The following is a 27,815-nucleotide window of genomic DNA, read 5'->3' on the forward strand; positions in this document are numbered from 1 at the left end:
TCAAACCAAAGTCAAACTCTCTGAAGCCCGTTTACAACATTCATCAACCTGAAGTCCAGAACAACAGAAAAAAGCTTTTTATAAGGAGGCAAAATGATAGAAGTGATTTTCATCAGTCAACGCCGAAGAATCAAGTATGCATGCCTGCCTCATCTCTAATATTGTTAATTCAGCTCTAATCATTCAAGAAACCCCCACTCCTCTAGAACCGCTATCAATAACAAAAATTAAAATCCAAAGAAGGAGGCCAACATAATGGATTGGGTCAGTCCCACCACCTATACGCAAATTACAAGTAAAATTATGAAGACTACAGTTAACTAAACTCCACCTATAGTACTTTGTTTCATTGATAAACTGGTAAGTAGACCATCAAAAATCACAACGGATAATACGACTTTCAGGTAGAATTATGAAGTCGGTATAGAGGAATTAGACATAAAAACAACACCAGTACAAAGCTAACAAAAAATCCAACAAAATATATTTATCATAATACAAATAAAATCAGAAGTAAAATCTAAAAAAGGTTGGTAAAAAATAGATAATACCGAGAATATCAGCAGTAGAGGAGAGGTAGTTGGCAGAGTTGCCGCCAACTAGAGGTGGTGATATAAGTCATATAACTACAAGGTGGTGGTGGTTCTGTTGGAGTGTTTTAAGAGGAGGATGAGGCAGGAGGAAGAGGAAGGAGATGCAGAACAGATGCTAGGGCCTAGCAGTCATGCGACTATGCGATTTGGAGTCTGAAGAAAGAGAAAATTCATTAAACTTCGATTACAACGATAACAAATTTTTACTATATTACTCTTTTCTTTTGTAATCCACTTTTCTTCCCTAAGCTGTGTCGCTGTACATAATTAGGGGGCAAATTGCAGCAAAAAATTTATGATGGGCATTTTAGAATGCATTTGTTTTAGGATCAACTTATATCGTCAACTCGATTTCTTCATAAGCTCTATTAGATAGTAGTCGATTCTATCTTTTCCTCATTGAAGAAAAAATTATCCAAGATTCCAACAACCACTAAAGCAATCAAATTAAAAACCTAATAACATTTTTTTGAGTACAAACATATTCAAACTCTGCTAGTTTATCGCTACAAAACTACAACCTTAAATGTGTCTTTGGCTAAAAAAGTTGAATCCCTATCCTAAGTATGATTTTGGCATAGTTCACTCAGGGGGGTCGCATGCTGCAATTCATTGCCAACGACTCTATAATTAACTTCCAGCAGCTTAATCAACAAACAAATATGGCAACCATCAAAGATTTCGAAGAAAAATAATCAATCAGCATCGAACCCTAAACAAAAAAAAAACAATTGAGAAGTTACTTGTCTACATGAAACAACAAAAAACACAAAAATTGAAAACCCTAACTCGCGAAATTAACCAACAATTTCAAATTACAACATTCTGCAATTGAAATGTGAGCTCAATTAGACAAACGAAGATGCAAATTCAACAAAACAATTCACGAATTACAACATGGAGTATAATAATTGCATGACAGAAGTAGGAAATGGAGGAAAAAAAGGGGCATTTTATAGAACTAACCTTGAGGAAAGGATGAGCGAATTGGACGGGGAACGAGAGAGGGAAAATGGTGTGGGCTCGGGTATTCTGACTGTCTGCCCTCTACTGTGTTGAAAGATGTTTGGGGAGCTTTAAAAATGCAGCATCCTTTTACCACCACGTTTGTAACCGTGACTAGCCTAGCGGCTGTCACTTTGTAATACGGCGTAGGTAATACCGTAGTGATAAGGGGGGTGTTTGGACAAATGGATCAGGTTTGGGTCGGTTTCATTAGTTCGGGTTGAAATTGGTTTATTTGGCTAAGGATTGGATTGGTTGGGTTTAAAAAATAATGAGTTGAGGTGGGTTGATTAAGCATAGGTTCATATTCGATCACGTTATAATCGGATCGGGTTATAGTTGTACCGGGTCTAATTGGAACGCATTGGGTTGGAAATAGGTTTAACGGATTATAACGGATATGGATCATATAAGGTCGAAAGTTCATCGTATAACAGTCTGAAATGGATTAGGTTGACCATGTTTAGCCATGTTACATCAGATATAGGTTCGTAGCGATTCGGGTTCGGATTCTTATCATTTTATTTCTCATTTGTTTAGGTTCATAACGGGTGGATAAATCAATAGCAAGATAAAATGGGTAGCGGGTTGTACTCCGGGTTAGGACAATTCGCTTTCAAATTATAAAATCACAATTTCGGATTATTACTAAAATCACAAATTTCAATACGTTTATAAATTATAATATCGAGACCTTAATTAGGGACAAGGACGACAAATAATTGTTAAAAGTCTTAGGATTTTAAGATCAATAGAGTTATTAGATACATCGCATGATCTTTTGGCATTTAATACCTTATAAATACACAACTTTGGTATTTGCTACCTTATGAAAATTTTATTTTAATTTACTACCTTAAAGTATGTTTATGTTTGGAATCACTACACTTTACATTTTTCTCATTTTAAAATTAAGATATCTGTTTCTTTTCTTAATCATTCAAAGTGATTCAAAGTTCATTATTTTCCTTTTTTATATAAGGATTTCATTGTAACCGACATTTCAAAATAATTTGTTTGACAATTCACAAATATACTAAACCTAGATTTTAGCCCGTGCGATGCACATAGTCTACTAAATTGTAAAGTTAAAATAAAACTCATTTATATGCTAACTACTATATTTATATATTATATTAGATTAGTTTTTTTATTTTGGATTGAATTTCGTTTTAGATTTTTTTTTTATTTTTTTATTATTAGAGTGTTTATTTTTTTTATGAAGTTGTATATGCGTAATATTAGTAATTAATTAATAAAAATATGTGGCACCTAATTATTTATCTACGTGGCACCCGACTTATTAATTAAAAAATAATTTTGAAATCTTATTTTTATTTGGCCGAAACCATTAGATTTCCTACGTGGCGCTCTATTATTGGATTAGTGTTTGATTTTGGATTGAATTTTATTTTAGATTAGTGTTTGATTTTGGATGAATCTTATTTTAGATTTATTTTTTAATTAGTAGAGTGTTTGATTTTGGATGGAGTTGTATATATTATTAATTCATTAATTAAAATATATGTGTGGCACCTAATTAATCATCTACGTGGCACTCATTTTTTTTAATTCAAAAATAAACTAGAAATCTTATTTTTCATTGGCCGAAATCATTAGATTTCCTACGTGGCGCTCTAATAATTCACCAAATATGCTTCCTTTATATATGTATATTAGATATTACAAATATTATTTAATTCATTTTACCTTTTACAAAATTTTAAAAGCAAGATCTCTATGGAATCCTTACACATAAATGAGAAAAATGGGTTCTGAATCACTAAACGGTTAAGAAACGAAAGAGATATCTTAATTTCAAAATGAGAAAATTGTAAAATGGTAGTGATTCTAAACAAAAGCATACTTTAAGGTAGTAAATTAAAATAAAACTTTCATAAGATAGTAAACACAAAAGTGGTATATTTTTAAGTTAGTAATACCAAAAAATCCTTAATAAAATTTTCACGAGGTACTAAATACAAAAGTGGTGTATTTTTGAGGTAGTAAATACCAAAAATTTTCTACATTATATATAACTTAGTCTACTAATCGATGATAAACGGGTTGTAAACGATTTAGATTAAACGTTTAGATGGGTGTGTTGTAAATTGTTCATATTAAATGGGTTACGAGTTATATATGGTTCGAATTAAACAGGTTACAAGTTGTAAACGGTTCACATTAGACGGGTAACAATTTGAAAAAGTAGAAGATCTGGGGGACATGCACATGCATGGTGAGGTATTTAGACAAGGCGGTGATGGGTATAGTGTTTCTCATGCATAAGACCTGCATCATGTGTGACATGTCCGCATAATCAACTAGTTAAGTAGAGCTAACGTAACATAATTGTGTTAAATATTCATATGCGTTTTTTTACAAGTTTGTATCTTACACATCACTAATGTAAACGATAATCAATTGCGGTCTTGCATGTGAAAAGTATATTGTAATGACAGAAAACTCCGATAGAAATTGGTATGCTACATTATAATTTATATCTAAGTGTGTTTATCTTGAAGCATAACCTATATCTAATGAAGTCAACAATTAGGACAAAAAATAATATGAGATAATGATAAGGACTACATAGTGTAGACACCTACTTTTGTCCCCATTCCCGAAAGGGAAGGTTCGATGATGAGAACATAAATCTCCACTTGGCAACGCATCTCCTATAAAATAATGAATCTCGATCACCCTTTTCATTTCACCCGAACCTGCTATTTATAGAAACCTGTTAAAAATAGTAACTTCCATAATAGGTAGTTGTTAAAAGTGGCAAGTCATAAAAGATAGAAACCTGTCAGAATTAGGTGTTGCGCTCCAACATAAATCCTGAAAGAGATAGAATTTGCAAGAGGAATCCTATTCCTAGTCTAATTCGAAAATAAGAGTTACGTATTGATTAAAATCCTAACGAACCTAGAGTTTGTAACGGGCCCAGACGCATTCCGTCATAAAGTTAATACGCACTAAAAGACCCGGATAAGTCTCAAACACTCCGGATCCTAAGAGTCCAAATCTGACAAAGAACTCGGCCCAAACATCATTTTCAACGCCCATCCCTAGGCGCTGAAATTGCCTGGATCCCATTTTCAACGCCCAGAGCTGGGCGCCGAAATCTTTAACGCCCAGCCCTGGGCGCTGAAAATACCTGGGTACGTGTTCTCTCCTAATTCTTCTTGGATTAGTGCTCTAAAATTCTATCTTTCCACGAACTCTTTTCTATAAATACAGCCCCAAATTCGACGTGAAAAACACAACACACAATTCATATCCTGAGTATTGACTCCAACCCCTAAGCCTAAGCCTCACGCTGCGAAATTGATCCCGCGTTCTGTCGCAATCGATCCAAAAATCGAACAGAACGTATCCTGTCCCTTGTAGCTGAAGAATTAAGCCCGGAAACTTGAGATTCGTTAAATAAAAGGAGAAATAGCAAAGCCAAAGTGGTTAGTTTTCTGAGAACCATGACGCACCTCTCAAGGGTGCGTCGTAATGTGTCCCTTCGCATGATTTAATCGCTTTCCTCGCCCTTTTATAAAACTGTTAAACTATTAAATCTGATTGTTCTATCACGCCTAATAAAGATAATATCTTGGGAAATTGAACTATCATGCTAGGTCCCTTGAATCAATCTAAACAAGATAATCACGATCGATCTAGTATTATGTGTTGCATATTGCTAAAATCAATTCAGATTAGTTTAATAGTTAACGCATGTCCCTTCAATTATTTATGCTGAGCTAGTAAGGATATCCTGCCTCTGGAGTTATCGAAGAGCGAGTACTCCTCTCGGTAGTTATAGTCCCCCGAACCCTCAATCTTTACCTTGCGGGTGTACGTTGAGAGATCCCCACACCAGGGATCACAAGGGAACCTATGGCCGTCGTGGTCAAACATAATTGCACTCCCTTTATGTCACAATAACCGGGTTTTGTCAGTTTTTCTCATTGTCGTTAAAAACTGAATGGCGACTCCTATATTAATAGTCAATTGGGTGTAAACTCACAGGAAATCCAATTACACTTGATTTGACAAAAAGAAACGTCACGCCCACGAGGGACGAGGTCACGCATTAGCCTCGTGCTTTTTCGACCCCCTCACAGTGGCGACTCCGCTGGGGATAGTGAAGGAAATACTCGTGCTCGTAGGTAATCAAAATAGCCGAAGGGTGAAACGATCCTACCCCGCGTTTATTTCCCCATCAAGTTGGGACGACCTGAAAATCAGCATATTAATGTGAACGGACAGAACCGCATAACGAATCTTGGCTCCCTTGGGATGTTTCATCTCGGGAGTTGGGACTAAGGATACCCATCGCCAACCGGGGGGTGCATACGCTTCGAATATTGTCCACTCGGCACTTTCGCTAGTAGTACACCCGTCCCAAACCCAATCGCTCGTCCACTAGGTCTCTCTCATTGGTGCATGCCCCCTTGGCTTACATCGTGATTAGCCTTTTGGGCGAAATTCGTCTGTTGAAGGCACTACCTCGACCGGGGCATGTGTTGGATCTGCGATAGAAGCGGTACCAAGCCGGCGCAAATACTACCCATAGAAGCCTATCATAAACTACATGACATATTATTATTTTGCCTCATAGTGTAATGTTAGTTATGTGTAGCGAATTACGTGATTGTGTTATGATTGTGTGTGACAAATAATGCTAGAAAACCAACGACCTTAAAAATTTCCCAAACATTCATAAACCAATTGGCCAAAGAGTTATACCAAAATACGTGCTCCGCAAACCCGAACGATCGCCACAAAAATAAGCGACGCTCAGGATGGCCGTAACGAATCCCACAACGCTGCACAACACGTAAAGGACGTTATTAGGCAAGCACGCAAAATTAAGTCGCATATACAAAAAAATATACGCGAACAGAATACAAGTACATATACATAGCTAAACATGTACATATACATATGACTCAACATTTAATCACCATATTGTTTTTAGAATCAAATTAACATACTAATGGACATTGCATTACCTTCAAGATGTTCTTCTTTGTTTTGTTGTAAAAGCAATGATTGTAAGCAACTTTGAATGAAAAAGAGACAATGTTTTGATCTCTCTTATAGTTTGGTGTTTATTGTATATAACCCTTGTGATATGAACTATATAAAGTATCTTACTGTTAGATTTTGAAAAGAAAATAAAAACTTAAGTGTTAGACTACATAATGATGCACACACACGTTTCAGCCAGTTAAAGTGCATCAAATCTTGTTATAGCCATAGATAAACAACTTATCATGGTGACTTCAAATAACATGTTTTACCAAATACTTTCACTCAACTTTTCCCAGTAGTTTCATTTCCAATACTAAATAATTGAAGTGCATGGTTACTAATGCATACTTATAAAAAACTATTTTTTGAAACGTTGAAAATAAGCGTGAACGTGTTCATCTAGACGAGCTTAACTTTAATACCCTGTCATTTAAAAATTTGAGTTTAATTGTTTTTATTATACATTAGTAAATTGTCTCATTAGTAAATTGTCAGCATGGTTGTAGTATAGAGAGGTTTCAGTTAAACAAATGCAACACAATTCTTTGTGTGTATTTCTAATTGCAACTCTTTTAGGTTTGTTGTATGTTCTTGCTTAGGTCTTCAACCATGCATTGTATTGGAGTTGTTAGAGTCACACAGGGTGAGACATCTAATAATTGTTGATTTTAGATGAAGTTTGTTATTATTGTTGTTGGTACTAACAATATTTGTAAAAAGATTGTTAATTCTTTACATTTTTATTGTTGCATTTGTTTTGAGTGTTACAATCTCATACAAAAAATTCTTACAAACATTTTTTTTACTACTATCCCTAACAACATTTCTTTGACTACTAACTTTTACAAGTTACACAACCATACTTTTATTTATTAACAAACTATAATTACTTCTAATTATTAACATCTACTGAAAATTAAAAACAAAATTACAATTTACAAAATTTAAATGCAACATTACAACATTACAATTTACTTAATTTAAATGCAACATTACAACAGTACAATTTACATGTTACATGCATAAATTTTAGAAATTTTAAATGCTTTAGCAATAAACATTTATACCCAAACTCCTTATACAAATTATCAACTAATTTTTTGCTCATGCAATAAACAAATTTTGCAAGTTAATTAAGGCTTGTAAACAATGTGTCATTTATTCATTTAAATATCAAAAAATGTTGTCACTTTTTGTGTCACCATAGTTATAACATCACCTAAATTAGGTCACAAAGATACTACTCCGTATATAAGCACCATTGTTTAGGCGTATCGTTATTCGACGCCCGAATACGTTAAAATTGCCCGTAATTTTAATATGAAAGTACACTTTTACCCTTATAAACATGTTATCTACTCCCTTCATTTCTTTCGCCCAATTTTTTAAAAACTTTATTAATAATAAACGAAAACTATTATATTAAACAATAATCAAACAAAATAATTTTTCAAATTAAACAATAATAAGAGTAACATTAAATTAAACAATAATTAAAGAATAATAATATATTACGATAATAACAAAAATAATAACAAAAATTAATAAAGAAAAAAGAAAGTTAAAATGCATGCTGCTGTAATCCCGCGCACAACCTTTGCGGGGGAGTCAGGCCAGCCGCGCATCGGTTGTGCGCCGGCGACACGGCGGCCACGCAGATCTTGTGCACGACCTCCATGTCGCCAGCGCACAACCGGTGCGCAGCTTCCCTGACTCCCTCGAAAAATCCATGTTCGAACTTGACAAATCCCATAAAAAAAAATCGCCTCGTTAATTTGCTGCTTCTACCCGCACAATGAGAGAACAGAGTAGGCCACAAGAATAGAGCAGTGGGGGAGATGAGTATTAGAATGTAATTCCTTGATTAATAGTGATTGACAATAATGTACTACTAGAATAGCGTAATTTACTCTCAGAATCATGGAGTAATACAGAGTACTAAAGAATATTTACAAGTATGAAATATTCTATCTATGAGAGAACATATCAGTGGTTAGAGCAGGCCACGGTGGGGGAGATCATGGTGGGAGCATGAAACAGAGCAGTAGGGGGGCCGCGAAATAGAGCAATGACAGTGATATACCCGCACCAGAATTTTTCTATCCGCCAGAATATTGTAGGGTGGTCAGAATTTTTTTGTGGTGGCCGGAATTTGGGGAAGGGATGAGCAAAGGTGATTAGGAGGGAGGCAGTAAAAGGGTAAATGCGTACTTTTACATATTAAATTGGGGCGTTTTTAGCTAATGCGGGTGTCGTTTAAAAACCCCCTTCTTTAGTGTCATGCTCTTAAATGCTTGTAAATATTTATAACCCTTAAAAAGTGGGAGTTAGTTTCATGTTTCTTATGAACAATAATCAGGGGCGGACCCATAAATTATAAAATGGGGGTCCAAATTTTAATACAGCTTCATTGCACACAAAAAATAAAAGTCACCTACCAATTTCAAAAACTAAAATAATAATTTGTTCATAAGATACAAGGAAATTAACAAATGAAAATTATTACAAAAAATACAATTGTCTGCGACGATTTTTCATTCATTGAAACCGCTTCATAATATTATCATCACTAATATGTAACAGATAAATGTCAATCCTAATCAGTGGCGGTGCCAAAATTTTGGTTCAGAGTTCTAAAAAAAGTTAATTTATTGGATTTTTCATTAAAAAGGAAAGAAAAAAGATACTCCGCAGTTAATTGACAAAGGAGAAGACTCCCTAAACCAAACAAGTAACTATTAAAAAAATGGAAAAAGAAAGATGTTTTGGAAAAGCTATTTTGAATTGCACCAAAGTAGTGGGTTTCCAACATATGATTCTCGTTTTTCAAAGATTCGAGTACCCCGTTGACGTGCTCCTGGCAATCTGACGAGGTATGGGCGTGAGCAACAATAGTGGTTAGCACGATTATGAGACTTTAGAGGTTTTTTTATTGAATGAAAAATTAATTACAATTCTTAGAATCATTCCAAGATTCACGTGACTTACATTGGAACTTGGGAATTATTTTCCCACTTTTCCACTTTCCAATAATCTATTGTCCTATTCATTATTGCTTTTCCTATTTAAGTATAGATTTTTTTAAAAAATTCTTTTCCAAAATACATATACTTTCTAAATTTTTTTCAAAAATAATGGGGGTCCCTATGGACCTTACGGGGGCACCATAGGTCCGCCTCTGATAGTAATCCCCCCCCCCCCTAAATTTCATTTTACTTTAAAATTTAATGGTACTCACTAAATTTTATTTTACTTTTAAATTTAATTCTTAAATTGCTCTCATTACCGAACCTCCCAAACAGGATTTAACATATCAACAAGAAGTTGTTCGACATATCCATGAAACTGCCGCCGACTTCGAGAGGTAAAAAAATTAATTAACATACGGAGTAGCAAACAAACAACGTAGCATATAATTAAATCAAAATCGGTACAACTTATCACTCTACATATCATTAGTACAAATATATATCGAGCATTGGAACAAAGTTGATACCAAATTAGTTATTCCTAAGCTATGTTATTGTGAAGTAAGAATTAAATCAAAGTTGGTACAACTTGTCACTCTACATATCATTATATACAAATATATATAGAGCATTAGAATAAAGTTGATACAAAATTGGTTATTCCAGAGCATACAACGAGCAACTCGCGCCTCGACCACTAGTATTCTACTCCCTCCGTATTTTATTAAGAGTTACATGTTGTCCGACACGCGTATTAAGGAAGGAGAGTTTAATCTAATAAAAATAATAAAGCAAGTAGGGGAGGGGGTAGAAAAAAGATGATGGGAAAAATATTTTATTCAAAATAGAGAGGGAGTCTATTGTAGTGGTGGACCCTAGAGGAAAGTAGATATCTCTATTATACTCTGTATAAGTGAAGAGTGAGGTTAATTTAGTAAATCCACTTTTGGTATCCCCCCTTAGAATAGTCCACTATACCCTTGGTAATTGAAAAACAAATTATCAAAAGAAAAAAAAAGAACAGAAATGACTATTTTCGTTTTCTCAAAACCCAAACTCATAACCCAAAACCTTCGAATCTCTCTCTCTCCAAAATCACATTTGAATTCAAAATTCTTTGAGAATTTGATTTTCTCTCTTCTAATGAATGCGCAGAAGCTGCTGTTGCGCGAAAAAGTTGAGGTGAGTGATTGTCAAATCGATTTTTATGTTTTTTATTTTTAATTTTAAATTTGCAGATTTTGTGATTTGAATTTCTTTCAAACTCAAGGTTTCGTAGAAGATCTAGAATAAATTTGCGGATTTACCAGTAATTTTTCTTCAATTTTTAGTTTGATTCGAGTTCAATTGGAGTATAAATATTTTTTATGCTTTGATTTTTCTTATAATCTGATAATGTAAACATTAATTTCTCTATTCGAAGGAGAAATTGGAGATGCGCCGTTGTTTCTTCACCTATGGGGTCCAACTGACACTGGAAGCTGGAGACTCTGATTTTCCAGCGATGAGGAATCAGTGGCCAAATCAATCCTGGAGAACGATTGACAAGCATAAGGTTTATAAGCCTAAATTCTTCGAACTTTGTGCTTTTAATATTTGTAAGCTTTAATTTTTATAATTTGATTGAAACCTTCGAATCTATCTCTCCAGAATAACCTGATTTGTTTTCCCCAAATTTGAATTCGAATTCAAAATTATTCGTGATTTTATCTCTCCTAGTGAATGCGCGGAAGCTGCTGCTGCTGCTGCACGAGAAAGTTGAGGTAAGTGATTGTCAATTCGATTTTTTTTAACTTTTTTTATTTTTTTTTTTAAATTTTGTGATTTGAATTTGTTAAAAGTGAATTTATACCCAATTTCCTATCGATCCATTCGAGAAACGAAACAATGACGTTTTTTGTTGTTTAGATATATTTTTTTGAATTTGAATTAATACTTTAGTTGGTTGATTGAAATTGGGGGTGAATACATTTTTCTGGTTTAATTTGATTGGGCAAGTTTGAAAGTACATTTTCCGGGTTTTAATTTGATTGGACAAGTTTGAAAGTACATTTTCCTGGTTTAATTTGATTGTGAAAGTTTGGAAATTAGTTGTAATATCAACGAAAAAGGGTACGACGAAGGATTTAGCGGAAAAACTCATGACTCTGGTCATTGAGTAACTAACCCAAACATAATGTTGGTCAGCATAATTAGCACATACCATCGTGTATTCTATTCTTGTTATGAGGTAATAGAAAGAAACCGAGAGTTTTACTAACATATAGGAATATTACAAAACTCAGATATATTACTCGTATTGAGTTGTGTAGAGAAATTACAATCTGAAGGTAAGCATTTATAGGGGAAACTTGTTACTATTGTAGTATGACAAATTTGATTATTTACTACAATATAAATGATACAATGTGAATGTCAAGAGAATTGTCAAACATGGGGAGCTACTATTAGTTTGCAGGACATTCATCATGCACCGTCCTATATCTCATAACATTCCCCTTGGATGTCCGTCTTCAACGATGTAGTGTCTCATTAAAAACCTTTCTTGCTAAAACACAGTGGGACAGAGAAACCATAGCTAGGGAAAAAGAGTACAACTTTTATGATTATATGATTTGGCATACTGCCTCATTAGAAACCTTATCAGGAAAAACCCAGTGGGATAAAAAAACCTGATCGAAGGAAAAAAGAGTGAAATGCATATAATACTCCCCCTCAATTTAATATAGCTCACGAAGACGACACATTCCAATTTTATATACCAACGGCTCAAACCTCTTTGAAGGAAGAGATTTGGTAAACAAATCTCCAAGGTTGTCACACGATTGAATATGTTGATCGTTTATCGTTCCTTCTTTCTGGAGGTAATGTGTGAAGAACAACTTTGGGGATATGTATTTTGTTCTGTCTCCTTTGATGTACCCTTCTGTTACTTGTGCGATGCATGCAATATTGTCTTCGTATATGATGGTAGGATTTTCTGTTACTGAGTTCATTCCACATCCTTCTTGGATATTACTGATCATTGACCTACGCCATACACATTCTCGTCCAGCTTCATAAAGAGCAATCAATTCCGCATGGTTTGATTATGTCGCGATCAACGGTTGTTTCGTTAATTTCCAAGATATTGCAATACCTCCATAAGTGAAAAACATCCAGTTTGTGACTTGGCCTTCTGTGGATCCGATAAGTATTCAACATCTGCATATCTAATGAGGGTGGCATCTTTTCTTGACTGATAGTACATATTCAAGGATCAGACGACCATAGGGGAATTCATTGGATTTTCTTTTTCCATGTAAAAATGTTTTAGAACCCTTTATGTGTAATTTGATTGATGGACAAAAATTCCCTCTTTCAAGTGCTCAATTTGTAGTTCAAGACAAAGCCTAGTTTTCCAAGATCTTTCATCTCAAATCCTTTCATCAAGTATTTTGTAGTTTGTTCAAGTTCTCTTGGAGTTCCAATGATATTTCAATCATCCACATATACTGCAATGATAGTGAATCTTGACTGGGATCGCTTAATGAAAACACAAGGACTGACTTGGTTGTTTTTGAATCCTTCTTTCACAAGGTATTCACTAAGGCGATTATACCACATCCTTCCAGATTATTTTAGCCATAAAGTGACCTTCTCAACTTTATGGAAAGCATTTCTTTAGGCTTGTGGTTTTTTGGTAATTGTAGTCCTTTAGGGACTTTCATATAAATGCCTGCGTCAAGTGACCCACATAAATATGCGGTCACAACGTCCATTAATCGTATTTGCAGTTCTTTCAAAACTGTCAAGCTTACTAGAAATTTAAGATTAGTTGTATCAACTACTGGCGAATATGTCTCCTAATAATCAATCCCTGGTATTTGAGAAAAACCCTGGGCAACTAGTCTTGCCTTGTATCTTGTAACCTTATTGTTCTCGTTTCTTTTTCTCACAAATACCCATTTGCGCTCGACAGGTTTTACACCCGTTGGTGTAATGGATATTCTCCCAAAAACATTTCGTTTTTCAAGGGATTTCATTTCTGCCTGAATTGCCTCTTTCCATTTTGGCCAATCATGTCTTCGACAACATTCATCCACTATTTTTGGTTCAGGCATTATTATCAGATATCAATTCAATTGCAATGGAGTAAGCAAATATTTAATCTACGATAACATTTCCGGTTATAATGTTTCTTGGTTGAAACATAGTTCATTGACATTTCATTGTTATCGACTTATTTATGATTTTATTCACCCTCTTTAGGAGGATCATCTTTATCTTTATTTTCCTTTTCATTTGGTCTTTCATGACCTTTTTTTGGAGGATCAATAATGATTTCATTTGTTACTTCATCAGGCCTTTTCGCTTTTCTTGGTTTAGAATCTTTTGAACCAAATGGCCTTCCATGTTTTCGTCGTGCCATAGAATCATTTTCAATGGGCTTATTATCTGTGGGAATTTCAATGCGTGCATGTGCATTCTCTGCTAGTATATATGACTTTATCACCTTCTTTGTACCCGTGAATGCACCAGGCAATTGATTTGCAACACTTTGTAAATGAACAATTTTCTTTACTTCTTGTTGACATGAATTTTTTCGCGGATCAAATATTGATAGCTGTGTTGCATTCCATATGATTTCAATCTCCTTTTTCCGTGGGTCCACTTTCTCTCCCCCTAAGGCAGGGAATACTGACTCATTAAAATGACAGTCGGCAAACCTTGCTTTAAACAAATCACCAGTCATTGGCTCAAGGTATCTAAATATGGAGGGGGGATCATACCCAAACATAAATTCTCAGCCTTCTTTGTGGACCCATTTTGGTGCGTTGGGGTGGAGAAATGGGAACATACACGACACAACCAAATATTTTTAGATGTGAGACATTTTTTTCTCGACCATATACCAACTATAGTGGCGAGAAATCATGATAAGCTATCGGTCTCAATCTTATTACCATTGTCGCGTGTAAAATAGCATGGGCCCAAGCAGATGAAGGTATTTTTTTATGGCATTAACAATGGTCTCGCAATAAATTGTAGTATCTTGATAAGTGATTCAACGAGACCATTTTGTGTATGCACATGAGCCACTGGATGTTCAACAACAATTTCAATCGACATGCAATAATCATTAAAAGTTTGAGATGTAAATTCTCCAATATTGTTGAGTCTTATTCTCTTTACTGTATGGTATGAGAATTAAGTTCTTAATTTGATAATTTGAGCAAGTATAATTGCAAATGCAACATTTCTATTTGACAAGAGACTCACATGGGACCATCGTGTTGAAGCATCAATCAATACCATAAAATATCGAAATGGTTCACTTGCAGGATTAATTGGCCCGCAAATATCTCCCTGAATTTTTCTAAAAAGGATGGAGATTCGGTGGCAAATTTGTTTTAGGATGGCCTTATAATCAATTTTCCAAGCGAGCATGCAGAGCATGCCAATTCATTTGATCTGGGTATTTTAACATTCCTTATTGAATGCCCGGTTGAATTTTCTATAATCTTGTGCATCATTCCTGTTCCAGGATGACTCAAACGGTCATGCCACAATGTGAGCAAATTCTTGTAATCTAACTTCTTGTTAGATATCATATTTATTTCAAATGGTCGTATATGCATATGATATACCCTTGAAGAGTATGCTGGAAGTTTCTCATAAATATGTTTCTTGCCACATTTTTCTACCGTGAGGTATAAATATTCTTTTTGATCCAATATCATTGTTTCTAAATGATAGTCATTTTGACGCACATCTTTAAAACTTAAGAGATTTCTTCGAGATTTACTCGAATATAAAGCGTCATTAATAATAAATTTTGTTCTATTTGTGAGCACAATGCAAGCTCTTTCAAATACTTCTATTAGCTTTGTTGTCCTGGAAATGGTATTGACATTTGCTTGGAACTTTGTCGGTTTTGAAAAATACTTTCTATCTTTTAAGATATTATGCGTTGTTTCACTATCCAGAAGGCATTGATATTGGGAACCAACTTCAGGTTAATTCATATCTTCATAAATAAATATGCGATTAGTTTAGAGAAAATTATTATAATAAATTCTTTATTGATGAAAATTTAAAAGTTCATAACAAGGTAACTGAAAAGTACATAAGAAAAACACATAAGAACAATACATGACATAATTTTAGATGGGGTATCTATATGTTACTATTATCCCCCAAATATGTTATTGTCAGTGTTATCCATGAAGAAATCGGACACATCAAATCTTGGCCCTGAGGAATTTTCCTCATTTACATAGTTTCCCTCTGCAACTTTTCTTTTGCCTTTTATGGAGGCTTGGTACAAATCTATGAAATGTTTGGTAGTACGACATATTTTTTTTCCAATTGCTAGTCATGCCACATCTAAAGCATGTGTCTTTTTCTTTTGAAAGGGTGTGGTTTTAATTTCCTTGTTGATGCCCTTTGTGATTATTGTTTCTAGGGGCGAGATAACCCCTGCCACTACCACGACCACTTCCGCGTTGGTTTACGCGTCATGTACCGCAGTTGTTATGCCTTCCACGCCCACCTCTATAAGCAACATTTGCTTCGGGTGGGTTTGACCTTTCAACGACATTTGATTCATTGAATGCCATAGACGCAGTTGGTCTGAGATTATGGTTCTTCAACAAAAGATCATTGTTCTGTTCAGCAGCCAACAATATAGAAACCAGCTCAGAATATTTCTTAAAGCCCCTCTCCCGTTATTGTTGTTGCAATATAATATTGTTCGCATGAAATGTGGAGAGGGTTTTCTCTATAGTTTGATCTTTCGTGACCGCTTGATCTCAATATTTCAGTAGAATGACGTGGAGTTATATTCACGGATAGATTTAAAATCCTAGAGCCTCATACAAGTCCAGTCAAATTGAGCATTTGACAGAAGCACCCTTTTATGGTGTCTATATCTTTCTTTAAGGCCATCCCACAACTCTTTGGGATTTTCCACCAGCATATATTTAGTTTTCATGTTGTCATGTAAATGATGTCTTATGAGGATTGTGGCTTTGGCCTTTTCCTGCTCGGCGGCAATTTAATTTATGTGGTGTCTGGAACCATTATATCTTTTATGTTATGGTCCAGTCCTTGGACGTTTTAGTTCATTTGTACATCAACAGTCCATTCCAAAAAATTGTGTCCAAACAAGTCTAGGACATTGAATTTACTTTTCATCAAATATCCCATTTTAACAATAACAAATTAATCATTAAACTTGGTAATCAACATTATAATAAATTTATCATACTCATAATAATTAACTATCCATAAAATCTTATCTTTTCTTCTCCCCCTTAGTTTATTATTATGAATCACGTATAAATAATTCACGATAACATAGTTAATTAAAGTGAAAATTAAGATAAAAACGACAATAATTATATTACATATATGGTTAAGAAAAATTAAAGTGCAACAAAATGCAAATAATAATCAAAATGGAAAATTGAAGTACTACTGACATTATGCATTTTGTTCCTGCTAAAGTCATCATTAAAACAAAAAAAATGAAGATCTTCATTTGTTGAAAATCATTAATGCCATAAGAAGGACTACTAAAGCCATTATTCAAACAAAATATTGTTTTAATTTTCTTAAATCTTCTTCGAAGGTGAAGACATGTGGTCATGTGGAGGATTAGGGTCACCGCTCGAAAACATGTTTGATGGGAAAAAATGGAGGAGGAAAATTTATTTGGTTTTGGATAAAAAGTAAGAAGGAGATAAGATGTCGTGTGGTGAAAAAGGGACGGGTAATCCCCTTTTATAGGGGATAAATCATGTTTGTATTATACAATTTGTTATAGTAAAATAGTCTAAAGGGTTAATAATTTTATTACTTACTACCAGAAAAAAAGTGTCAGTGTGGATTTGAAAATAAATAGTATATATATAAAATTTAAATTTGTAAAAGGATATCCTCCGGGATGCAAGCCGTAATGGTCCCAAAACCCTAATCTGTTTAAGAGATCGTGGGTTTGAAACAAAAATAAAGATGTAGCTAAAAATAAAAGCTACATTGTTTTTCAAAAAAAATAAATTATTTTATTTTATGTCTAGTCTATCTATATGCATGTAGGCATGCAAGAGAGTGGTATATTATATATATATATGTGTGTGTGTGTGTGTGTGTGTGTGTAATGATAATGCATGACTAATTTTACCAGGTTGCTCATAAGACATATATCAATGAGAACTTTTTTTGATGACTAGGTGTTTAGAGTTTCTGATATAGAGGATCCCAAATACGGACAACTATAGAACATACTCCTCAGAAATATTTTGTTAAAAAAAAAAACATATATCACTATTTCTAAATTTTTGAGTGATAGGTAAAAATATACATGAGGAAAAATTCATGCTGATAACTTGTTGTGAGGTAATAGAAAGAAACCAAAAGTTTTATTAACAGATAGGAAGATTACAAAACTCAGATATATTACTCGTATTGAGTTGTGAAGAGAAATTACAATCTGGAGGTAAGTATTTATAGGGGAACTTGTTACTATTGTAGTATGACAAATTTGACTATTTACTACAATGATACAATGTGAATTGTCAAGTGAATTGTCAAACATGGGGAGCTACTATTAGTTTGCAAGACATTCATCATGCTCCGTCCTATATATCATAACAATTATTTTATAATTTTCATAATAAATTGATTTGTTCATACGTATTGGGTTATTTCATGAAATTTTCTAAACTATACTTATTGAACACTAATTATATATTCCATTCACCTTTTATTAAGTTACTTTTCTATAACATAATCTTGATGTACACGTGATACTTGAAAACAAGAAAACTAAAATTGTCCCAAAGTGGAAACAAATGATAATGACACAAGAACCAAATGTTAGAGTGAAGAGGAAGCTTAGATGTAACAACAATTTTTAGGTTCTTATACTAGTGTGTGGCCCGGGCGTTGCTTCGGGTTTTACTTTATGGGGCTTACTATTTACCGCCCCATATTACTCAAAACCGCCCCACTTATTTACCCATATACCCTCCTTTATTTACCCCCCTCATTGACCCTATTACCTTCCCACCCCAAATCTAACCACCACCGCTGGCCACCACCGCCACCATCACGTCGTAGGCGACAAAATGATCGAGTCTTCACAAGAGGTTTTTTTTGTCCGATTTTTTTTTAGAAACTTATGCATTTTTAGCTTGTACCATGGTACAGTCTTATGAATTTTAAACTTGTATCATGGTACAGACTTAATGTTTTCGTTGTATTAGTATGGAAGAATTAATTTTTTTATTCATTTTGAATTGCAACGGTAACAAATTTGACATCTATATAAACACTAATTCTGTGGGAGTATCTACATCCATTACGTACCACAAAAAAAAAATAGTAAAACAAATATGGGTATAGAGCAAGGAACACCCCATTCGTGTTTTCCCTTGCGTTTCTTCCATCATAAATCTTCCTACAATTATATTCTTCCTGAATTACTTACACATTTTTTCATTACCAATCTTTAAATTATTATTTTTACGATAATTTACATTGTTATATCTGTCTAATATTGTTAATGTCGTTATAATACTAACCATGCGAAATAATACAATATATATCAAGGACGATGATATAGGTCGCAAGTTGCGACAACATTTAGTTGTCGCAATCTTACGTGTCGGCGTTTCATTAGTACAAATAGGCGCCACGTAGGCTACACGTCATCGATTTTTTTTTTACTATCAATTCAATATTTTTACTATGAAAATATATATATACGGTAGTTGATAGAAAGAAGGAAACAAATATTTATTATATTTATAGTAAATATATGTTTCCTTTTATCTTATTAATTACAAATTTATCAAAATTATAATTATAATCTAATAATATATTTTTGTGCAATTAAAAAATACATCAATTTAATTTTAAAAAATACACTAATTTATAATCTAATTATGGACAATTTTACAATGGCTACACTAATTATGTAGCTATTGTAAGCTTTCAATCACAACCATTTATTTAATTATTTCAGGTGATGATAAATCTACACCACACCTTTAGTTGACTATATTTTCACTAAAATTGTTAAAAACTAGAACGAAAAACTGCCGTACTAATTTCCTCTCCACTTCCTCTTTTGATGTCTTTAATTCTCACATAAGCAGATCATTCATGGAAATTGAATACTACAGTGCTACGATTTATGGCAAAATTTTACAGTAGAAGTTTGTCGATAATTTATTACTACAATTTATAAGTTTCCTGATTAATGGCTCATTCCACCAAAACTAAAATAATAACAATTCCCTGATTCACCGCAGATTCATGACTCATTCTCTGATTCAAAGTTTTTTTTAGATGCTAAAACAAATGAATTGCAATTTCGCAAATTGTGTTTCTTTTTCTGTAATTTGTGAGGGAGATTGATGAGTGATTAGATTAGAAACTGAAATTTTTACAGTTCTCTCGAGCAAGGAGAAGGAAGGGTCAATTTTAGCCACATGCACTACACGCACCATATTATTCATACCATTGAAGAACACTTCTTTTTTTTTCTTTTTTACGGGGGGAGAGGGTAAACGGGAAAGACGAAGGTGAAAGAACAAAACTAATAAACCAATAAAGCCGAAATATCTTTTCCTAATTTTTATTATTTAATGTACTGTATTTTTTATTTTCTAAGTACACCGTATAAATTAGTAAATGTATTTTTTATTTTAATTTCCTATATCATATAAATAATTAAAAGTATTTTTTCTAATTTCCTATACAAATTATAATTATTTTCCTGAAATTAAAAATTACATTATTAAATTTGTAAATTAGAATATTAAGATTTTCCTACCTTTTTTGTAATATGTATAATAGGTTATAAAATCTAAATATTTTAGTTTCCAAATACATTCATGACACATAAGCGTGCCATGTCACCATTGTGACACAGCTTAAAGGTCGCATGTTGCGACCTTTATCATTTTCGATATATCAATTACACCAAATAGGCATCTTTTTAATATTATCTGATTTTTTCTTTTATAAATAAATAAAGCAACTGAATTTTACACATTTGTGAATAAATTTACGAAAATTATTTACAAACAATTTGCGAAAAAACGTAAACTAGAGACCACTTTTATCTTTTAGCCTTTACATTGCTTTAATCTCGCTGGCTTCCTTCACATTCTTCATCAACATGCGTCCCACACATAACGATAAAGCTGAACTCCTTTTTCGTTTTTCAACGAAAGTTTATTTGCTGCAGGATATATACAACAAAATCTTACAAAATTACTATTAAATGTTTTAGCTATGGCAAATACTCCAATCTCAATACAAAGACACTAGTTTAGCCGTGTGAAAATAACGAAGAGGGAGTTGAAAAGTTGTACAGTGAGTGAGCTTGCGTTACTTTGCGAGCCATGCAACTTAGAATTAATGCCTCACAACCTAGATTACTTAGGGCTATTAAACTTCAATACTAAGACATTATAAATAAGACACTCTTCCCCTTCATCAATCAAATAAACCTCAATTTCACTCCAACAATTCTACTCATTCTCTCTTCCCCTTCAACAATCAAATAAACCTCAACTTTTCAGCAACAAACACGCAAGCATGGACGAGATCAAGGTAACTAAAAATTTAGTTATTTTCTTTACTCAAAGAGATTACAATAAATCATGATTTTAATTATGTTTCGTAGTGTTATTTTTTGGGAAATTTTGGAAATTATGTTTTGTTCACAATTTTGGTCTTACTTTAGGTTTCGTAGTGTTAATAGTTAATTTTTAGTGTTAATATTGGTTTCGTACACAATTTTGGTTTTAATTTAGGTTTCGTAGTGTTAATTATGTTTCGTAGTGTTGTTTTTTGGCAAATTTTGGAAATTATGTTTTGGTCTTAATTTAGATTTCGTAGTGTTAATTTAGTTAAACAAAATTTCTAATTATGGTTTTGTAATGTTCTTTGATGAAGGCGCATGATGTGTTCCACAACGAGATCGTGGGCCCGTCAGGGGAAAATCATACGAGCAGTTTGCAAGGATTGGAAAAGGATTTGGGACGATGATGATTATGGTGAGTCGTTGAGGAGGTTGTTCGGTGAGGATTAAGTTTTCGGTAATAGGCTAATATGTAACATTTTGTTTATCATTACTTATTAGTGTCTAACTTAAGTAGTCAAAACGACACTTATTAATGTTTCGGAGGGATTTACAACTTTTGTATGACATTTTTTGATTTGTGTACGGTATTATGATGTAACATTTGTGTACACAACTAGGATATAACAACCTACGACTAAGGACTTATGGGATATATATTATAAGTTGTTATTTTGATGTAGTATTTGTTTTGCATGAATTTTTAACTAATGAATAATCATATAAGTTGCAATTACAGTTTATTAAGGACATGATTGATTCAAATAATAAATTCGGTCCACAAAAATAAAACAAAATTTTGGGAATAATTTTTAACAGGATATACAAATGAACAACAAAATATGGGAGATATATTTAAACATGATATAAAAATGTACAACAAAATTATGGGGAGTCAATTTTGACAAACAACGTAAAATTAAACACTCACTAACGTTTTCAAATACAAAGAGTGATAAACTACAATTTTCAATGACATTTGTCAATGACTTTGCCTCACTGTCACATTGGTTACTAGCACTATTAAAAGCTCTTTCATTCCACTATGCTAAGGTACGGGGTTCGAGCCTAGACAAACCCTATTTTTCAATTTTCTTTTGGGTCCTTAAACACAGAAAATTAACTTAGGAAAATCCGCCTTCATCTTCTCAAATCTGAAATTCAGAAGAAAAAAAAATTCGTAAATTAAACATTAAACAAAAAATCAATATTGATTTTGTGTAAATATCAGGTCTTAATTCGCACAAAATTATAAAAAAAAAACGATGAAATTTATTTTGCATTCTACAGGGATACCAACATTCTTTTTTCGAGTGAAATTAATTAAAGAGGGGTGTCCACATTAATATTTTTTACCACTGTTCATCCCCTTTCATTGACAGAGATGAAGTGAAGAAAAGATCAAAATAAAAATAAAAATTGAACATCAAGCTTTGATATCATCAACAGAAAAAAAAACCCTCAGTCATTTGAATTTCAAATTCAAATGTAAGCTGAAAATTCTATTTGAAATTTGGGTATGACGTGGCAATGCAGGGTACACAGGGACCACTTACCCCCTGTGTATCCATAGCCTTTGTGCCCGTTTTAATTACAATCAAATATCATTAAAATTAGTAATCAACATTATAATAAATTAATCACACTCATAATAATTAGCTATCCTTAAAATGTTATCTTTTTTTCTCCCCTTAGTTTATTATTATTAATCACGTATAAATAAATCACAATAATATAGTTAATTAAAGCGAAAAGTAAGATAAAAACTATAATAATAATATTAAATATATGTTTAAGAAAAATCAAAGTGCAACAAAATCCAAATAATAATCAAAATGGAAAGTTGAAATACTACCGACAATATGCATTTTGTCATCGGCCGAAAACATGTTTGATCGGAAAAAATGAAGGAGATATGTTTATGTTTTTTTTGTGTGGGACTGAGCCACAATGGCGGCAATGATAATCAATTCCAGGATCACCTGGAACCGGGATGGAAGCTCTAACCAATTGAGCTATCCATCACTCTTGTAATTTTGAATAAAAAGTAAGGGGATAAGATGTTGTGGTGAAAATGGTATGGATAATCCCATTTTATAAGGGATAAATCATGAATGTATTATACAATTTGTTATTGTAAAATAGTCTAAAAAGGTTAATGACTTAACGGTTTTTTCATGAAATGCCCCTGAGGTTTCACGAAATTCACCAAATACCCCTGCGTGTTTCAAAATACATAGTATACCCCTATTTAAACTTAAAGTGCACCAAATGCCCCTAGACTTAACGGCCCTTGGTGCTCCGTTAACGTTAGTTTACCTTTATACCTTTACTCACCCAATATTCTACATTTAACTTTTTTTTTTTAAAAAAAAATAAAAAATTTCCTTTCTCTCTTATTCTTCTTCTCCCTCCTCTCCTCTCTGTTGTTCGACCCATCTTTCTCTCTTCTTCTTCTTCTTCTCTCTCCTCTCTTCTTCTGCCATTTTTGCTCTCTTCACAAAACAAATATTTCTACCCCATTGATTAGCCTAACCCAACATGAATTCATATCCGCATCCCAATCCGAATTCAACCTTATACCCTCTTCTGTGGGTTCGCCCTTCTTGTTTCTCCAATATCAGTTCAAGCGACGACTTATCCGACATGCTATCGCCTCCGATCAGCCCGTGTAGGTCGCCAATGAGAGCGGATCTCACCGCGGCGTGTCAGGCGTTCGCGACGATGGCGGAACCGGTTAAAAGTATTGCATTCTCCAACCCATTTCTCATCATCCCACGAAGTACCACTTGACAAGCACCGAAAAGGGATTGTGGGAGTTTAATTTTGTTCGATTTTTCTGCAAATTAGGGACTGCTTTTCCATAATATTTGTGGATGACTATTCTGGATTTTGGTGCAGTTTTGTGGGTGATATAATGGATAATTTGTTTGGGTTTGCAATTTTCAATTTTTTACGCAATTTGATTTTTTTTAGGGGTTTGCAATTTTAAAGATGGATAATGCGGTGAATCGGAGGAAGGCGATGAACGCGAGTTTCTCCAATCTACATTCCCGTATGTTCTTTTCTGGGTTCTTCCTTCTTGTATCTCCAATCTCAGTCCAATTTACGGGAGATTATTTTCCAATTGTTGATGGTTCCAATTGTTTTATTCATTTTCCATTTCAATTTGTATATAATTTCTACCATTAATAGTGTAATTTGGGGGTGTTTTGTATTGTTGGCTTGAATCAAATTGACATGGTGTTTCCTTATAATTGCATGTCTGATAAATCCTTTGATCTTTGTTGTTAAATATAGATCTCGTGTTCTTTTGTTGATATTGTAGTCGGGTTTTAATCTATTATGATTATAGAAATAAAATCGATGAAAGATTTGTTGCGAAGCGTAAAATATGGATTAGTCGTTAGTTGGACTGAATATGCTTCATTATGATGGAGTAGTTACCTAATACAGAGTATTTCGTATATGGCATCATCAATGTAGTGATTTAGACCTTTAACTACCAAGCTTGGACCCTTTTTGTATACACCTAAAAACAACCTTGATTTATGCATCAAAAGCACCAACACAACAACACTAAAACACACATTTGCAAGGACAATGATCCCGTTGAAAACTGACAAAGCAAATAGGAGTACTGGAGAAGATGGGAGATGATACAGTTACCCTGGGGGTAACCTGACTGGACTTACCCTGCAATCAGGTAAGGACATGTCAGCCTAAAAAATTTCATTTTAAGGGGGAAAAATTTTCACCCTTTCCGCCATTGTTGCACTCCACAGCGCGAAAAAAACCGCCCAAATCTCTGTTAAAAAAAATCCCGCCCAAATATTCTAACCTATTCCAAAAAAAAAAAAAAAAAAATTCAACTCGACATTTCTGGAAATAGGTAATTTTTCATGAAACTCCCTTATATTTCTATAGCATATATCATTGTGATATATTTGTTTAAAATAGAATCATTCAATTGGATTCTTGGGTATGTCTATATGTTTTTTTTCGTATGGTTTATCAAATAATCTATTCTCAAATATGTGTATTTAGAGTTTATCAGATCTTCTGTATTTCCTCTAAATCTGGTTTAATGCGTTTAATTTGGACGGGCGGAGAAAACAATGGGCTTTTGAATATGTGCAGCAATTAATTAATTTATTAATTTGTGTATGTAATACAAATGTAATTTATTTAATGCGTATGTAGTATTAATACTCATTAATATTTGCAGTAGTATTTTATAAATTAGATGGCCGAGTATTTAATATAATATGTATGATTTATTTAATAATCTGGAAATTGTATTAATTGATTATGTATTTTACAGTGAAATGGTTAGTATAGACCTAAATGGTGAACCAGAGGCCGAAGATGGTACTGTTGTGAATTTTACTACGTCGCAACCCCCTAAAGAAGGAATGCGTTTTGATTCCGGTTTTGAATTTAGTGAATTTTGTCACCGTTATGCTTATAATGAAGGTTTTGAGATGTTTGTGAGTAGTGATGAGTTAAAGAAAGAGTATAAGGATAAGGGTGTTAGTAAAAGAAGGTATAGGAGATCTGGCTAGGGCGCATATGATGCAACGAATAAGATTAAAATGCAAGAAGGGAGCGGTTAAAAAAAGTGAGGGGTCTAATGTTACAGGATGCAAAGTGTTTGTTTATGGTTCATTTAAAAATGGAGAGTTTGTAGTAGTTAATTGTTTTTTGCAGCATAATCACCCTCTTAGCCCCGAATGTAGCCGAATGATGGTTAATTACAGGAGCATTGATGGAGCTACCTTTGATAGGATAATGATCAATGATAAGGGGGGTGTGAGCGTGAGTAGAAACTTTGGTACTCAGCTTATTGAAAAAGGTGGTTTTGATAATATGACGTTCAACAAAAGGGATGTTAGGAACGCCATAGCTGTTGAACGTCGTAAAACAATGTTCGAGGAAGGAGATGCTGCCAGTCTTGAAAAGTATTTCAAATCACAACGAGAATTGAATAGCGATTTTTATAGCTCTATGCAACGAGATGAAGAAGGAATTTTAAGAACGCATTCTGGCCCGACGCGCGTAGCAGAGGAACTTGCAAATACTTCGGGGATGTGATTAGTTTCGACACCACCTTTTCTAGCAATAGGTACGCAAGCATAATGGTTTTGTTAATTTGGTCTACTCTAATTTTTTTTGTAATATATTAGGATGTGTTAATGGTTAATGTGTTGGTTGCGTTGTTATAAGTACTTGTGTTTCTAATTTGTTTATATTTATGCATGTTTGTTTGCATGCTGATTATCACTAACGTTAATCAAATATGTGTTCATTTTTATTATCATGTCTTATATAATTGTTTATGTGGTAGTGTATTCATGATGATTATATTACATTAATTAAGTTTTTCAATCAAGCAGGTATCGCATGCCATTTGCCCCATTTGTTGGCGTCAACCACCATGGGAAGTCGATTGTATTCGCTGCCGCTTTAATCTCACATGAAGATACTGAAACTTTTGTTTGGGTTTTTGAGGAATGGTTGAAGTGCTTGGGAAAGCCTCTGAAGGGCATTTTAACCGATCAAGACAAGGCAATCGGTAAGGCAATAAGCAAAGTTTTCCCAGGTGTTCCACACCGGCTTTGTTTGTGGCACATGCTACAGAATGCCTCTCGGAACCTTGGCAAGCTTGCTGAATGGAAAAGCATTGATACACTTATTAGAACGGTCGTTCATGATATGCTCGATCCCGCGGAGTTTGACGAGGCATGGTGTCTTGTGATGGACACATATAATCAACGTAAGGGGTAGATGTTGGATGCGTACGAAAACCGTCGACAATGGGCACCAGCCTACAATAGAGGCCAATTTTGGGCCGGAATGTCATCTACACAGCGAAGTGAAGGTATGAATCGTTACTTCAAAACTCAAGTAGACCTAGAATGTGGTTTATTGCAGTTCATTAAAAACTATGAGTTTTGTATGAATATAAAGGCAGAGGAAGAAAAGGAGGATAATTTTGATTGTATAGATAAGCCTCCACAACTTGATGTTGACAAGAGTGTGTTAGCTGAGTACGTTTTCCATAAGGTGTACACCAACGAGATGTTTGCTGATATTGTGTGTGAGCGTAAAGGTTTAACCCACACAAATGTTACCAAAATTGATGCAATAGGATCACTTTTGTTGTATAGAGCTGACGAGAAACTGACCTCCCCTCATTGGAGGAAACGGTTCAAAAGCTACAGTGTTAAAGTTGATAAGGTTAAAGAGAGAGATAAGTTGTTCATGTCAGTTGTTTGAATTTAGAGATATTCTATGTAGGCATATACTGAAAGCCATGGATGTGGAGGATTTTCAATTTATACCGAAGAAATATATACTAGATAGATGGAGGAAGCAAGTTAGGTCTTATGAGAGCTTGAGGGTTTCATACTATGATCCGGAGGAATCAAGACGGCTAGAAAAAGCTAAAGAGCTATCTTTAAGGCACAATTATTTGAAAGAATTGGCCATGCATAATGATGTTGCATACAAGCTGTATACGGAAGCTACTGATATTGTTAGGCTCAAAATGGAGGATGCGGTGGGTATTCGAAAAAC

General features: G+C 33.8%; 1 protein-coding gene and 1 long non-coding RNA gene across 2 annotated transcripts; both read left to right on the forward strand.

Annotated features, from left to right (window-relative positions):
• Positions 1-6: 6 nt before the first annotated feature.
• On the forward strand, positions 7-11,584 carry LOC130469396 (uncharacterized). The gene is made up of 3 exons (XR_008929921.1): positions 7-134; positions 11,019-11,150; positions 11,315-11,584. It is a non-coding gene; the product is annotated as an uncharacterized lncRNA (long non-coding RNA).
• A 13,980-nt stretch (positions 11,585-25,564) lies between these two features.
• Positions 25,565-27,515, forward strand: LOC130469470 (protein FAR1-RELATED SEQUENCE 5-like). Its single transcript, XM_056838805.1, has 4 exons — positions 25,565-25,782; positions 25,997-26,326; positions 26,633-27,012; positions 27,211-27,515. The coding sequence occupies exons 1-4, from the start codon at positions 25,565-25,567 to the stop codon at positions 27,513-27,515; spliced, it is 1,233 nt and encodes a 410-aa protein (XP_056694783.1).
• Positions 27,516-27,815: the final 300 nt, after the last annotated feature.

This window comes from Spinacia oleracea, chromosome 3 (assembly GCF_020520425.1).
Source record: "Spinacia oleracea cultivar Varoflay chromosome 3, BTI_SOV_V1, whole genome shotgun sequence".
In the NCBI taxonomy this organism is placed as follows: domain Eukaryota; kingdom Viridiplantae; phylum Streptophyta; class Magnoliopsida; order Caryophyllales; family Amaranthaceae; genus Spinacia; species Spinacia oleracea.